Source organism: Sebastes fasciatus, chromosome 2 (genome assembly GCF_043250625.1).
Source record: "Sebastes fasciatus isolate fSebFas1 chromosome 2, fSebFas1.pri, whole genome shotgun sequence".
Taxonomy (NCBI): Eukaryota; Metazoa; Chordata; class Actinopteri; order Perciformes; family Sebastidae; genus Sebastes; species Sebastes fasciatus.
Genome location: NC_133796.1, coordinates 42463922 through 42480873, shown reverse-complemented (window position 1 = coordinate 42480873; position 16952 = coordinate 42463922). Strand labels below are relative to the sequence as shown.

Here is a 16952-nt window from a genome sequence, read left to right as displayed (position 1 = left end):
TACTTTAGTAGGGGTCAAGCAGTGAACGGGGGTGCTGTATGTGAGCCATGCTCACTTTTGCCTTGTTTGTCCCGTCATTTCCGTGCTTAAGGGACGCCACTTGGGTAGTTATTTTAACCCAAACCACAATCTTTTCCTAAACCTAACCAAGTTGTTTCCTGTGAAGATGGAAGTTTATTTTGAAATGACTGTATGCATGTAACAAGTGGAAATTGACACGTGTTACTGGGCGTTTGTAGGAGAATGCCCGAAAAACGAGGAGTAACTTTTCGTAAGCTATCATGCGTTGAGGATACGTTGCATCTCGTCACAGGTTGCGTTCAATGTTGAGACTTTTTGCTCTGGTTGAGATGTTTTTCTTGTTTAACAATATGTTTCCACCGAATGTTTTGCAGCACTTTGCAGCAGCCTTTAACGTACCATTGTTCTCATATGGTAGGCGCGTTTATCGAGACAGTCTGGGAAGTACCAATGCTCTGTTACAGTATGTTCAGAGCAGCTTTATTTCCATAATGAAAAAGTTTCTTTTTGCTGTTTTTGGCAGGACTTAATGGGACCCTGTGTAGAGAATCAACCTGTGATGGATTCAGACTCTTTCATTATCGATCAGTTCAGTTAAGAGTAAAAGAAAATCAGACTTGTGTGTTTAGTGTTTTGGGGTTGTTCCCTGTAGTTGGTTGGATTATGATCTCACTGCAGTTCTCTGGTATATTTTTCACATCTGGGTGAATGTTATTGGTAAAAATGGCATCATTCTCAATGGACAAACCAAGCTAGCTGAAGTAAGCATCTTGCCCATGGATGTTTGAAAAGGGCACATCTTGACGTCCTGTAAGATTAAGGGGCCACAGTTGCAGGACTTAATCCAAGAAAACATCACCAGAATCTGTTGATCTCAAGCTGCTATATCCAAGCTCCATTGTCCATTTCAGTAAAAACAGAGCGATAATGTTCTATCCTTGTTTGTGTTTGCCCTCAGCTTGCTGAAACATGGAGACGAGTGCTTTGAACCTGCATCCTGCCCCTGTCTATGGAAAGGAAAGGAATATTACCCCGGCGACAGAGTCTCCTCCCCGTGCCATCAGTGGTACGTTCATGCATTTATTAAGATTCAGCCACGTTTAAAATCCCATCAAGCTTTTATAGAAAACTTTGTTTACTATCCATTTTGTCATGGCATACAAATTAGTATTATCCCCACCAATCATTCGCCAACAGTATCTGTCAGAATTAAGACAAATCTCCACCAACGCTGCTAATTTTTCAAAGTCAGATTTTGCCTGAAAGCGTGGAGTCCTGAGATTGTTGGAGCAGCGAAAGTGGCCACCTGATATCCATAATTCTCTGTTATCACGGGACAGAAAAAGGCCTTGAAAACAGAGCAGGCCCTTGTATAACTCTTTGATTCCCCCTGCCTCAGACTGTTCATCGCTGGTGAAAGGAAACACTCTCCCAGTGATCTCAGTCTTTCTCCCATCCTTCCATTTCTTCTTCAAGCCACAGCCAGGGAAGAAGATGTAGATGACAGCCTAATAGTGCAATGAGCAGTGATTCAGCCTTTTGACAATTCACCAGCCACTTCTCTGCCTGCTGTAAACCTGAGGCTCTTGAACAAAAAGGAGGCCATTAGACATGAAAAAAATGTCCTCGCACGAAGTGGGAACAAGTTGATGCTGAATCACTGAAGCTTTGCTGTCTTTGTAGTGTTTGCCAGCATGGGACGTTCCAGTGTGTGTTTCATCCGTGTCCATCCATGTGCATGGCTTACGGTGACCGCCACTACAGGACGTTTGATGGGCTCCTGTTTGACTACGTTGGTGCATGCAAAGTCTATCTTGTAAAGGTATTGAAAGTATTTATTTATAATGAGAGAGAAAAAAAATTGTTTTTTAAATATTTGAACCCATTAACTATTCAGCTGCACACTTAAGGCTTCTAGTTTTGGGGTGTTTTTTGGGGTTTATCAGTCTTTATTGAAAAATACTCAATTCTAAAGTCGATCACTGCAGTTTCTAATAAACAAGGTCATCTTGTGACATTAGCAGCTCAAAATGATCTGATGATAAAGTGAAAAGACACTTAAAGTCCCTTTAAAGGATAACTTTAAACAACACCTTTTGAAATTGGTCCAGTATTGAAGGAGAACGCTGGAGCTGTAAAACTAGCTGTAATGTCATCATTTGGGCAACCTGGTACCGTCAGTTTATGTCCTCTAAAAGTGCTTGTTTTGGCCACTGACTAATATATTTATACTTACTTTGTATATATATACAGTATATTAGTGTCAGCAGCTTTTGTAGTTTCTGTGATTGTGTTTCCTCTCCTCCACAGAGCAGCGCTGATGTGATTCTCAGTGTAACAGCCGAGAACATTGACTGTTTTGACAGCGGAGTCATCTGCAGGAAATCTCTGCTGATCAACATCGGAAGATCCTTCGTAGCATTCGATGATGACACTGGGAAGCCAGTAAGTGTCACTTTCAATATATTTTTTGCCAGCTGCGAATTTGCTGCATGAAAAAGAAGCATAAATTCTAAAATACAGAATATGTACAACTGAAAAATTAAGGTTTTGTTGTCGCACCTTTAAGTAGATTATGTGTAAACATGCATTTAATTTTGGTGGCAAATCATATTTAAGTCAACTCAAGAATAACATCTGAGAATATTTCAGTAAAATGGAACCACTCTGTCCGTTGCAGAATCCATCCAGCGTGATCGACAGGAAGCAGAGGATGTACGTCTGGCCAGCCGGGTACTTCACAGTGGTTCATTTCCCAGAGGAAGACGTCACCGTCCTCTGGGACCGCAAGACCACCGTCCACATCCAGGTCGGACCTCGCTGGCAGGTAGGACGCTAGTTCAGTGTCTTTGTTTGATTCTAGAGTGACTAAAAGTTCAAATATATACAGTTACACAAAAATGTCTTCCTATTCAGACTACATTCACCATCAGCCCTGTCCTCCCTGATGAGGATATATTTGAAGTTGACAGAAAAAGCATTTTGTATAAGCAGGCCCCTAGTTATAGGAAAGATCTACAAACCCCTCATGAGCCTGTGTGCCCTCTTGGATCAGCTGATGGCCTTCTGAGCGTTCCCAGAGCCCGACTGGTGACTAATAAACTCTGGAGCGATTTACCTGCTGAGATTAGGTCTGCTAAATCCATTACTACTTTTAAATCTCTTAGTAAAACATTATTCTTTAAAACACTATCATTAAAAGCTCCTCTTACTCTCCTGTTTGGGAGTTTTCGACCGTATCACATGGTCGTCATCATCAGTTTGGGCTATGCTCAGTCATCATATAACTGTACATGTTCAAACTTCCTGTCCATGTTGGTTTAAAATTTGATTCTAATTCATTCTTGACCTTTTCCAACTGAGTAAACTCCATTTGCTGATGACGTGTGATATAAAAACAAATCGAAAAAAGCTATGCAACAAGCAAGTACGTTGAGATTGTTCTGTCAAATATTTGAGTTTATGATGGCTATCAGAGAAAACCTGAACATTTTAGTCACACAGACATTCATAAAACACAAACTCAAACATGTGGCATGATTTATTCCTCTCTCACCAACTGGAGGTGTGCTCAGCAGCAGAGTGCTCAGTGCTGCCGCCGGTGGTCAGAGGCTGTCTTGCAACAACACTGCAGTAGGAGCACACAGCGCTATTCACACCCTCAAAGCAGAATAAGAAGAACAGATAGGGTAGTGCACTCTGTTGGGTAAACTGTGACCATATGGAACCTTTTAAGAGGACATTTTATTTAGGATGTGATGATATTTATGTATAAAAGTGATCCGGTTAAAGCGAGCTGTTGGTGATGTGTTCAGGGGAAGCTAAGTGGGCTGTGCGGGAACTTTGATATGAAGACGGTGAACGAGATGCGGACACCCGACAACATCGACTCCCAGACTCCTCAGGAGTTTGGAAACAGCTGGACTGCAGCAGAGGTGAGTGAAAAGTCACCTGGATCATCATTAACCCTGTGAAGCCTTTTATTTAGAGCATTGTAGTTATATAACAGACAAAAACACAGTCATATTTTGTGTCCAACACTTCACTGAAAAATGATGTGATATGATGTTAATAATAACTGTTATAATCACCATTGTTTTTATCAGATCATCGCAGGATCTGTCTCTAAAAACTGAACACTCACTTCCTCTTGATTTTAATTTACAAACATTCTCAACACATTAATATTCATTCATGACTGATAATGTTTATCAACTTAACCTCCTCAACCAACAAATTGCATTAGACCTGACTTTTCAGACTTTACTACTTAACCTTTAATAAAAAATTCAACACCACTGTGTGTGTGTGTGTGTGTGTGTGTGTGTGTGTGTGTGTGTGTGTGTGTGTGTGTGTGTGTGTGTGTGTGTGTGTGTGTGTGTGTGTGTGTGTGTGTGTGTGTGTGTGTGTGTGTGTGTGTGTGTGTGTGTGTGTGTGTGTGTGTGTGTGTGTGTGTGTGTGTGTGTGTGTGTGTGTGTGTGTGTGTGTGTGTGTTTTCAGTGTGTGAACAGTCCAGATATCAGACACCCCTGCAGCCTCAGTCCGCTCAGAGAGCCGTTTGCAAAGCGGCAGTGTGGCGTCCTGCTCAGTGAGGTCTTCCAGGTCTGCCACCCGGTGGTGAGTAACAGCACAACAGCAGCCCTCCGTCCTGCAGGTGGGACTCTTTGGAGTGCTGTCACTTCTGAAAACTCCCATGTCAAACCGCTCATTGCCATCTGATTGTCTTTTACTGTTAATATATGACTTTCAACAAAGATGACCCAAATATGTGCCTGTGTTTGTATTTGTGAAACTCTTCATGTCATGTATTTATAATCTTTTGAGTATCAAACACTTGTCCCTCTTGGCTGGATACTTGTCAAATTAAATAAATAGTTAATAAATGAAGGTGAGGTATGACTTGAGAACCCAGTACGTTGTAAATCCTACCTGTCCTTGAGGTTTTTGTGAGAACGGTGAATTTTTAAAATACATTTATTCTCGATAAATTGCTGAGAAGTGTTTGTTGTTCAGGTGGACGTTACCTGGTTCTACATGAACTGCCTGGCAGACACGTGTGCCTGCAGTCGAGGAGGCGACTGTGAGTGTTTCTGCACCAGCGTGGCGGCATATGCCCAGCGCTGCTGCCACCAGGGCGTTCCTGTCGACTGGCGCTCCCCGTCTCTGTGCCGTAAGTGAAAAACCTGTATTATTATTTTATATCTGAAGCCTGACGCCAATATCTTATTACAATAATAAGCATTATTGTAATAATAATCATTAATGAAATATTGTATACCTCATTAAAAAGTGGTAGGTTACTTATTTCTCTTGATTATGAAGCACTTTGTAACATCTATTACTTTTATTAATATTGTTAATTGTCCATGTGCTTCTCTCTGCAGCGTATGATTGTGAATTCTACAACAAAGGTTAGAAATCTCTCCACCGACTTACATGCTACACAAAACACACCTACACTCACATGAGGTTGGATCTATAAATACTGTGTAAATGAAACACTTTCCACATGGCAATATAAAATGATTGATAAAACAGGCTGAGCTGAGTGTGATACAGGGCACACTGACATTCACACGTTTAGGATTCAAAATATTGTCAAGTAATAGTATAAGTATAAGTAGTATAAATCAAACTTGATCAATCAATAGGTCATTATTATTCACAGTATTTATTAGTGCATGATGTTGAGAGCAGCTGTTTTAGTATTGTTGGTGGATGCTGTTAGATTAGATTAGATTAGATTAGAATAAAATAACTTTATTGTGGAAATGTGTCTTTAGCTTCTCCCAAAGTACAGCGAAGGTACATACAATGCACATAACACAGCACACCATTAAAAATATACAGTATACAACATAGTGCAAATGTATATAAATATAGAAGAAAGTGTGAGCCTCTTTCATGTCAAAGGTGAAACAGGATTATTTCCACCTCCAGTTATTGCTACTGGAGGCAGTTGCACATGTGGTCACTCACACATGTGCACAGATTCACGAGTGACATTTAAACAAACATACCACTGTTTTTTTGCAAGTTTTAGCTACTTGACTGGTTGTATTTTTGCTTCCGCTCCAAACAGCCACTGGTTGATTTTAAACATCAGCACCACACCTCCCCACGACGATGATGCAGGCTGCTCCCTCGTAGTCCATTAGCCGACTAATCGGTCGTTTTGGTCTAAGTCCACTAAGATTTCTTTAGTCGATTAATTATTTTTTATGCTTTCTTCATGCTGAATAAGTTATTTCCAAGACATTTATGAGCACATCTCTGGTAAACACCAGATTTAAGATGGTGCTTTTGTGTGATTCTTTGTGGAGAAACTCAGTTTTACAGATCTGTTGATTAAATCAACTAATTGATCAGTCGACAAAACCGTGCGAGTGTTAGTCGAATGAGAACATCTTTGGTCGCGGACGGCCCTAACGATGATGCAAATCTTGATTTTCATATGGTGACACTAGTGGAAAAATACATCTGAAACATTAAAAACTAAATATTCTGTAACAATAACCCCTGCTGCACTAACATGGCCTCCCGTCTGCAGTTCTGGGTAAAGGTCCCTTCAGGCTGATCACATTCAGAGATGGGACGATGCTGTTGGCAGCCAGCAGGTCCAGTGGCTCCGTGTTCCTGCAGCGGGGCAACCTCAGCGTCCCCGCCGCCCCTGGAGTCTTCTCGCAGTTTATGATGACGCCAGGCCTCAGCAGAGCCCGACCACACGGTGACTTATTTTTTCTATTCAGTCATTCATTCACTTTATTAACATAGCAGGATTCATTTCACTACAAGAACTCACTCTGAGGTTATGTATTTCTTCTGTGCAGCACTTAAACTCCTCTCTCTGCAAGCCTTCACTTTTATAATTTTTTTCCTGCTGTCGGAAGTCACAACTATTCAACGGCGTATTATGGCAATTGACACAGAAAGCAACTTGACTGTATTTCTGCTGGACTGTGAGAAATCAACAGGAAGCCATTTAATCACAAGTCCTCTGATCTCAATGACCAAATATGTTGTGTATATATTGCAAAGGTTTTCGTTAGTTTTAATTTTAATTTGCTTAATTAATGAGTAAAGCAGTATACTTTAATATATTGCCACTGTGGGTTGTTGGTGGTTTTAATGACCACCTGTGCACCTGTCCACATGGTCAAATTGTCCTTGATTAGGACGCTCATTGTAAACCTCTAGATATCTCAGTATCTGCCTTCTGTACGCTCCCCTGCTTCCTGGTGTACTGAAGAATCATTTTGTTCTCAACAGACACATCGCGGGTTTCCTTTGAGGCGGCCGACAGACCGAACTACTTCCTGTACGCGAGCCCCAGCGGCCAAGTGAGGCTGGCCAAGTGGGAGGAGAGCGAGGCATTCTGGGACGGAGCCACCTTTGTCCTCCACAGAAACACCTGGATCCCCGGCTACGACTCGCTGGAGTCCCACGCAAAACCCGGCTTCTTCCTGCACGCCATACCGGCCCGCCTCCACCTGCTCAAGTACAGACACACCGACAGCTTCCGCAAGGCCACGCTGTTCAGACTGACAGGTTAGCAGCACTGAAACGAGCACATCACACACACACCGCTCACTGAAAGTCAGGGTTACAGATGCTGCAGTCGCATTGAAAGTACCACATTATTCCAACAAAAGATTGTGTTGCCATGGTGACCGGGGTGTCAGTCACCCCTAAACATCTCATTCAACAATGAAACAGATTGGAGACAAAAATAATGGATTCAATTCTAATACCATTGAAAACATTCAGTTATTCCCAAAGTGTTTTACAGCCTCAGTAGAAACTGTAAACTGCCTTGGCTCAGAAACTCTAACAGAGAAAAATGTGTATATATAATAAATAAATCAAATAAATAATGGTATATTTGTTTAGGCATCTTAAAGGGAAATTCTGGTTTCATGCAAACTGGGTCTTATTTTTCATAGTTAAAAATGGCAAAGTTAGTCAAACTTGTTTGGAAGAGAAAACAAACTGAGACCGCTCTTCTCATTTCTCTATTTTGTGCCTCCTCGTCTCCTGTCTCCTCCTCGTCTCCTGATGTCTCAATTCCTAAAATGCATCTGGAGGAGAGAGGAGGCTTGCTGGAGGAGCTATGAGCAAGGATGCAGAGGTGTATCCTTTGCAGAAGTCTTTTCGGCATATAAAAGAGGCGTGAAACGCAGCTGTGCCACACATCAGATGTAATTGACGTCGCTTTGAAACAACTGCTCCGAAGCACGGATGTCTCATTTTGTTAAATGCCTGTTGCCTCGACTCCTCTCTCCTTGTGTCTCTTCCTTGCCTCTTTCGCTCGCATCTCAGGTGGGAGGGACTAAAGATTCATTCACACTACGAGTGACAAAAGCAACAAAACGGCCAATTGTGGCCGGCTACATTGTTGGCGAGTCACCGTTGAAGTGTTGCTCAAGCGCTCGTGGATGTATTATGTGTTGAATAGCACTTGGAACGTCATTCCTTTTAGATGGAACGGAACGGGGTGAGACAAAAACATACGATGCTTCAGTTTATACAGAGAATATTTAGCCTGGTCAACACAACGTATGGTGTGTAACGTGGAGTAGTGCGCCCCTCCGCATGGATGGCCACAGCAGGAATAGACAGCATTGTGTTTATGAGACACAAATCATTGGAGATTGTTATGTGCAAATAAACACGCTCGTTAACATCTGCTTTACTATGAGTAATATTGGTATATTATTATTAGTAGTATTATTTATTTTAGGAACTTAAATATAATAATTATTATATGCATACACATACATAATATACAGTTATACAGAAAAAAACATTGGCACTAACTAGCTGAGCTCCACGTCCCCCCTATATTTTGAACCCTGCATAGACATTTGTCTCATTACATGAAGTCATTATTCTACAGTAATACACAGAAGTCATAACTACAAGAAGATGTCTCCAGTGTTTTAGTGCCAGTGTGCTTCCTTATCTTATTATGTTGGTAGAATTACATTGACCTGACAAGAGTCAGAGACACTGACGGCAAAAGGCATGTTGAGGTTCTAGTAATACTTTTAAGCCTCATTGAGGATTCAGGAAGTTTTGCTCAGTGTTCAGCTGGCCATCAGGGATCAAAGGTCAAGACTAGTGACTCCTCTGGCTGCATACTCTGCTCAGAGAGCAGCCGAGCTAATCACTGATGCTAAAAATACAGCAGCATTTATGTTGCTTAATGGAAAAAGGGTAGGAGCCAATAGCAGATTGGATTTCCTGCTGAGTGCAGTGAATGCCGAACACATTCAGAGCGAGAGTGGAGGTCCAGCCTTCGGACGGACACTAATGGCTTTCTAAGTTCATCACATTACTGGTCTGTGAAAACATTTGAGGATCATTTTCAGCCGGTCTAGCTTAGTAACCTTAATAATTAGTAATAAAATAAAAAATAATAAAAAAGTAATAAACTTTTCCTATACAAGTTTTCCGGCAGATTGAGGAGACATCAGAGTATTTTTTTTTTGTATCAACACTGTATGAGCAGTTTAATTGAGACTATAAGATATATTTCAACACTTCTGACCCTGCTGCAACCACCTGTGGTTTCATTATTGAACACTCGTGTATAGAGTGGTACAGGAATGAGTCCTAAAACCTGGAAATGAGTTAGTAATTTAGCACTTCCGGTTCCCTCGTCTGGAAGTCAATGGGTTTTCAGATAGATGCCTGACTCCTCTGGCTGCATACTCTGCTCAGAGAGCAGCCGAGCCGAGATTTTAACGTTTCCTTCTACGATATAAAATACGCCTATAAATATCCCACTAGTGCATTTTGAAACCTTTGTGTCTTAAACAAGGCTGTTGCTATCAAGTGGCTAAATGAGACTACTAAACGTCATCACACCGACATGTCCGCCTTTACAGCCTCGTTGTGTTTACTCACGCTCATGTGACCATGGTGGAGTTGATTTATAGCCTAAAGTTAGCTTTGTACTTCTGGCGATTGCCTTTACTCTTCAAAAATCATAAAAGTGGTGTTCATTAGTGGAGATTATCTTGCTGAACAAAACGTGTATCATAAATGTTACACGTTCAAAGTATCATAAATGTGTGTTTGCGACAGAGCTCATTTTCTACAATAATCCCAAACAATCCCATTGGCTTTATGTCGAGGGACCCAGGGCGATGCTAACTTCCTGGTTGGCATACAAAAATACGTCATCCCTACAGCACTCTAGTGGCAAAGCATTGTTCAAAACCACATAACTTTATTTTAAATTTCAATCAAGTTCCCGAAGATTCGAAAGATACCAAATATGTGTATAAAATGATACACATGCCATGCACAATATTTCCATTTGATGTGATGGTGCAACCATTAAATACATGAACGCGATCATGATACAAGTACTTAAATACACAATATGTAATGTTCTGCCGCTAGGGGTTTCTCAATCAAAACAATAAGAAAAGACGGAGTCTGGAGACATCTTGAAGTAGCGTGGAATCATGGGAGTTGTTATCTTCACCGTCATTGCAGTCAGCTTCTCCCAGTTAGGATTCCTTCAGTCTTCATCGTTCAGGAGCTGAATTATCCGCAGAGGTCTCCTCCCCTCCAGATCTAACGGACCCGATGATTAAAACCAGTAAAAATACTGATTAAAGCAGTTTCACGTTAAAAATCTGTGTTTCTCTGACACTGTTTGGTTGACACAGTGTTTGCTCAGCTTGTTTCTCTGAGAACTTAAGATCCAGACGTCCAATAACTAAAATCCTCCATCCTGTCAAAAATATATAGTTAAAAACGACCAAGATCTAAAAACTGTATCGTAATGTGGCTTAAAAGTGGTTCAAAAGTCAATTTATGACAGTTTCTGTCAGACAACTACAATGCTGATGCAAGCGCAAAGGGGATATGATGACGCCATTGACAGGCGACTAAATGAAACGGACTGTTACCTTGATTCAAATTACAGATTTCTCTGGTTTTCAAAATTGTTGGAAAAATATGTGATAATGTAAGTACACAACGTGGAAAAGTTACATATTATACCTTTAAACTAGATGTGGTTTCATAATGTTTAAAAGAAATGTCTTTTCCTTTCTAACTTTAAGGCTACTGAAAATGTAGGGAAAGGTTAGGGTTTACAGACATAATGCTCATCAAGCTGTGGTACAATTCAATCTGATATGAAAGTGGACATTTGTTTATATACCACAAAAGTTTGAATTCACCAATTCTATTTTATTGTACCTTTAAGGTCGTCAGAGCTGGACTTCTTCCTCAAAGAGTTTTATACCTTTACACTTCAGCAAGGCTCAATGTCAGAGACGTAACAGTCCGGTGAGCTTGAAGGAAATGAGTAAACTGTTGTGTGTTTTTCATAAGGCCCCAGCCGAGACGCCCCGCCTGGTCCTCTGTGTCAGTGGAGGTACGATTCCTGCGTCATCCCCTGCTTCAAGACCTGCAGTGACCCGTCAGCTGAAGCCTGTGTCGCCATTCCACAGTGAGACCTTTGCCCTTTTCAATACCGCTCAACACAACTCAAACTGTAGACAGTCTCTACTGGACTTCAGCAACACATCAGGCCCGTACAGAGCTCTAATTAAATATCTGATGTTCGATCTGATGGAGCTTCTTTTTCCAATTACATCTTTAATTATGTTATTTATTTAAAGTGAGCAATGCTAAGTGCAGGGAGGATGTAGTTATCGGGTGTAAATAACCGCAATGTACAAAGAGTTAAACTCTTCTCTCACACATTTTACTCTTTACTCTAATTTAAAATATAATCCGTGCAGGAAAAGTGAAATTCTTACTCACCAAAATATTCCATGCACCATATTTATAGTAGTGTGTGATTTTCTCTTCATGTCTTCATGCCTGCACTGAAAAGACGTGGAAGTGATGTTTGAGACGGTTTTTACCTGCGTCCAGTCTTAACTGTGATTCAGTCACAACCAATGTGTGTTTTATAACCTGAAAGTAACATAAAACATGACGTTTATTGTACAGTGGACAGTTTGTTTCATGGCTGTGTGTTGCTCTCTGTGCAGAGTGGAGGGCTGTCTTCCTGTCTGCCCCCCTCACATGGTCCTGGATGAGGTCACCCGTCGGTGTGTCAATGTTGAGGACTGTGAGTATCCCCAGACGAATTTCTGTCATGTTTTGCTCGTCAGATGTTAAACTGATTTCTTGGTGGAAAAAAATCTGAAATGGTGTTATTAGTTAAAATCTTAACATGTACACCTATGCCCTAAAATAACCACTAAAAGGTTTATCACCAAGGTGCTCAACTCTTCTCCAATATACTAAATGCTTGTTAACTTTGATGGACTTATTGATGCCTCTTCTGGTCTCCACCCAGCTGTGTCCTCAAAATTAGAAATTGATAAGTAAAAAAAAAAAAAATCAGCAACAGGTGAGAATATGTAATGAAATTCATTGTTCATTCCAACATGTTTTATGCATTTTAATCCATTAACTTTAAACTTATTTTAAAAGCTTAAGATAAAAAATACCAAAAAACGAATATAACCTTAAGCGGTGATTCCAGGGTTCAAGCCACGACTGTTAGAAGTTGAAAGCTGCGAGGGGTTGAGCTAGACCTTTGACACTTTCCAATACTTCCATTAAAGATAACGAGTACGTTTTATGACAGTGGGACAGATGCTCATTCATTTACGACCAAATCTGTTACATTTGTAGCTCCCCCTATTGGTTGATTGGAATTAAACTTTCAGGCATGTTTCAGGTGCTTATGTTTAAGTTTCATGATGATTGGCCCAACGGGTGTGGAGTTCAGCCTGTTGCTATGCTGAGCCATGCCCTTTCAAAGTTCATTGGTCAATATCTTCAAAATGCAATGAGTTGTCAACAAGCTGTAGATAACGTTTGATAAGCTTAGTCGAATAATGATGAGCAGAAAATTTGATACAAATCGGAGGAACGGTTTAGAAGGAGACGTTAAAAATGTGTTTTTAAAAAAATGTTAAATGGCAAAAAATCTAGTCAGGCGGACTTCAGTGGTCCAAGAGGCTTTTTGGTAGAGTGAACAGAGATGAATATCTGTACCAACGTCTGTGTAAACCAGACTTCAGTGAAGGACTTGTGACTTTTGAAAGTAAAACATTTTGACCTTTAATTATAGCGCCCCCATCAGGCCGATTGGGGTCATATTTGTTGAGCAGCATTTGCACAACTTCCAATCATTGCTGAAAATTGTATTCATGGACAAGAGGCTCGTGCTCATGATATTAATATTAATGGCGTCCTCCTCAGCTGAGCTGTAACGTTGGCTAGCTCAGTGGTGCTAGGTGAGCTAGCAGTATCGGTTAGCTATGAGCCTCTTGTCCATGAGTAGATGCACACTTCCTTCTGCGCGGTGATACGGTTGGCGGGTGTAGTTCGATAGAAAGAAAATAGTTCCTACATGAAACTGCTCACAACAAGGTCTGTGGATTATCTGGAGTAACTGGGTCATGATTTCTGGAAAGAGACATTGTTGTTGAGTTTTTCAAATGTACTCTTTTGGTGCTTTGAGCGCCACAAGCCGAGTGATATCTAGTTCTATTATATTAGAGAGAAGGCAGACATCTCTACGGCCGATACCTCCAACACTCGGCAACTCACACCAAAACAATCTGGATTGATAAACAGCACTACAGGTAGGAGGTTAGGCTGAACTGTCCCTTTAATATTGTTATCTGTTTTTAATATTGTTTTATCTTAAACTTTTTAAATAAGTTTGAATGTAATGGGCTAAAATGCATAAAAATATATACAGGTAAGAGGAAAAATATGTATTATTGATTTTGGGGTGAACGGTTTGTTTGAAACCCTGAAATGAAAAGAGAAGAGAGATGATGAACAATGGAGTCATCAACCATAGAATTTATAAATCATGTAGTTTAAAATTACCGCTAACCGCTACCGCTAATACCCAATGAAATAAGAGCCAAAGGGAACTGTCCGTCTCATAAACTGTCTCTGTCGAGCTCAGGGCTTCTCTAATACACTCTTTATTATTTGGTTTCAGGCATTAAGGTTCCAGTTGATGTGCAGCCTGTAACACCGTCTGCTGCTCAGCTGACCTCTGCAGCTGCCACTTCTGCAACCACCACAAGCACAGCGGCCTCCACCACCCCCCTCCAGGCCATCACTACCACCACTGCTTCTGCCGTGAGCACACACACAACCTCGTCTAAGGCACCACCTGGCCCTGATGAGTTTCCCCGTCCAGTCACCGTCTCTCCTTCTGCAGCTCCTGAAGTTCTCAGAACAGCTGAACCCCCGTCTCCTCCAACAGCGCCCCCTGCTGTCAGGCCAGAGGTGGAGGAGCCGCTGTCTACTGTCAGAGTGACTGAAGCCTCGCCCACCACTGTAGCAGGTACAACAGCACGGACGACCAGAGCTGTGGGCTCTACTACCAGCCACTTCAGCCCCAGCACGTCCAGGACGAGCAGTGCTCCCTTCGCCATCACAGCTCTGTTCTGGGTCTCCTCCTTCACCAAGCCCACCGACCTCCTGCAGCCGCTCTCCACCACCACTGCCACAACCCTGCATCCATCTACCACTACAGCACCGACCACAAGCTCTGTGGAAGGGACAACCCCCATCAGTACCCTTCCGCCTGTTGTTGTCGTGCAGCCAACCGAAGAGACCACAGAGGCTACAACACATTCAGCAGCAGTCACTCCGATTGTAACCGCTTCTAGTCCAAGTCCTGCTCCGGTCTCAGAGACAGCTCCAGTTTCAGACAGGACTACTTTACCAAGTACAGCTACTACTGCAGACACCAGCGCTAAACCTGTAACAGTGGAGCGACTTCCCCCAACCACAACTACACCCATCCCTCCTGGTTTACCAAGCACAGCCTCCTTAACCTCCACACCTCTCCCGACCTCACCACCTGTCGAAACAGGAACTGCATCTTTGCCCACAGTCACTTCAGCTAAAACCACAGAATCAGTCACACCAGCTGCACCTTCCATCACCAGTAAAACAACTGCGTACATAAGTCCAGAGACAACAAAACCACCTGCTACCACAGAGAAGATTCTGCACACCACTCCCACTGGGCCGACGACTTCTGCAACAACTGTTCCCGAGTTACCAACGTCAACCCCAATCCATGTTGCACCGACTACAACTGCACCATCAGCTGCTACAGACTGGAAAACAACAACAAAGAAAGTGACCATACTTGAATCCACTGTGTCTGAAATACCTGGAGCTACCACAACAACGGCTGCTCCTCCACCTCTGAAGATTACCGACACCACGACTGTGTCCACCACCACAACCTATGCTGAGAGAACCTCCTGGTCTGCTGCCATCCCAACAGCAGAGACTCAGACCTCAACATCTAGACCTCCAGAGGTTCCAAAAACATCCACCGTGTCCACAGGTCCTCCTGTTACAACAAAACCAACTGTACCGCCAGTTTCTTCTACGGAAACCACTGCTTTTCCACTTTTACCAGCAACAGAGAGCTCCACCCATCCTGCGTCTACCGTGCAAACCTCCAAGCCGTGGCATTGGGAGACCTCCTCCACCCCGGCCTACAGTCCCACAGTGAAGACTACGCCAGAGGTCACTTCTGAAACTGTCATCCACGAAGTCACTTCTACTAAAACTACTGAAGTGCCTCGTCTTCCCGTAACATCACAGCCGGTTGTCACCTCAGCGACATCACCTGCTGCCACCACCAAAACTTCAATGTCTCCTGAAATCTCAACCGCAGAAATTGCAGCTACCACAACCAAGAAACTGGCTACACCCCCACGTCCACCTGCGCCTGGTCTTCCTGAGACACTTCTCACCACCGTCTTTACAAGAGCTCCACCAGGTGTTGTCGCCACCACTCTCCGTCCCGTCATCGTACAACCGATTACAGAGACGACACATCCAGTGACCGGCAGAGTGGAGGTGTCAACGAGAGCTACAACCATGCCGCCGCTATTTTGGTCTGCGCTGCACACAACTACTACCTCCATCGAGGCTCCAAGGCCAACGACTATCCAGGACAAAGTCACCACCCGGCTGGTGTCCACTACAAGAGCTACGCCAGCTACAACAACAACTAGCACCACCGCACGGACGACCACTCTCAGAACGACACCCAGAGTTCCCATGACAACAAGAGTTACCCCCAGAATCACGTCGACTGAGAGGTCAACCGTCAGGCCAGTCACTGCAAGGGTTACCGTAGCAACAAGGCCCCCAGCAGTAACCACCAGATCAACCACTCTCGGTCCACCGACTGTCACACCAAGCCCTGTCACGACAACCACGTCAGGGATGCCGTCTACATCTGTCGCAGCATCTGATGAGTCCATCACCACAGCGAGCACGACCGAACGTGCTGACACAACCGCAGTACTTCCCAGCCTGTCCACCGCTACCGCTCCAGCGCCTGTTCCTACTCGAACCACAGTCACAGTATCTACAGCCGTCCCCACGATAACCACCAGGGAGTCAGCCACATCTGAGAAAACCCTGACAACCAAAGAGACTGACGTGTCACCATCCACATCCCAACCGGTGACGTCTCCACCCGATACGCACCTAATCTCCACCCAGAAGCCCGGTGTTCCCACTCCCGCTACGGCCTCACTCCCAGCAGCCACCTCGGTCCAAACTACTGAGCAAGATAGAGTTGATCGCACCAGTCCAGGTGCAAGGACGCCTCCTGCACCAGCGTTGCCGTACACACCACTGGAAACGACCAAACACACAGCAGAGGGTACAACGTCAGTGGCTGTATCACCTACAAGGATGTGCATGGTGGGTTCAGTTATTATTCATTGCTATATAGATTACTTTATTTACAGTTTCTATAGACCGTTTCAACAGAATTGCATTGCTAGGAAACAGCTTGGCTCCATGTTTACTTCCTGTCAGCTTATGTCATTCACATACACTTCAACAGGAAATAAACAAAGGATTATTTTTATTGTTGA

General features: G+C 43.0%; 1 protein-coding gene across 1 annotated transcript in view; it reads left to right on the top strand.

Moving 5' to 3' along the window:
• The window catches only part of otog (otogelin), a 110738-nt gene that overhangs the window by 54386 nt on the left and 39400 nt on the right, over positions 1–16952 (top strand). The window contains exons 24-36 of the mRNA XM_074624045.1: positions 980–1087; positions 1705–1843; positions 2332–2466; positions 2702–2848; positions 3837–3956; positions 4522–4638; positions 5035–5191; positions 5406–5432; positions 6572–6748; positions 7291–7569; positions 11377–11494; positions 12045–12124; positions 14027–16776. Of these exons, the coding sequence (XP_074480146.1) occupies positions 980–1087; positions 1705–1843; positions 2332–2466; positions 2702–2848; positions 3837–3956; positions 4522–4638; positions 5035–5191; positions 5406–5432; positions 6572–6748; positions 7291–7569; positions 11377–11494; positions 12045–12124; positions 14027–16776 (4354 nt within the window). The remainder of the gene's footprint in view (positions 1–979; positions 1088–1704; positions 1844–2331; positions 2467–2701; positions 2849–3836; positions 3957–4521; positions 4639–5034; positions 5192–5405; positions 5433–6571; positions 6749–7290; positions 7570–11376; positions 11495–12044; positions 12125–14026; positions 16777–16952) is intronic.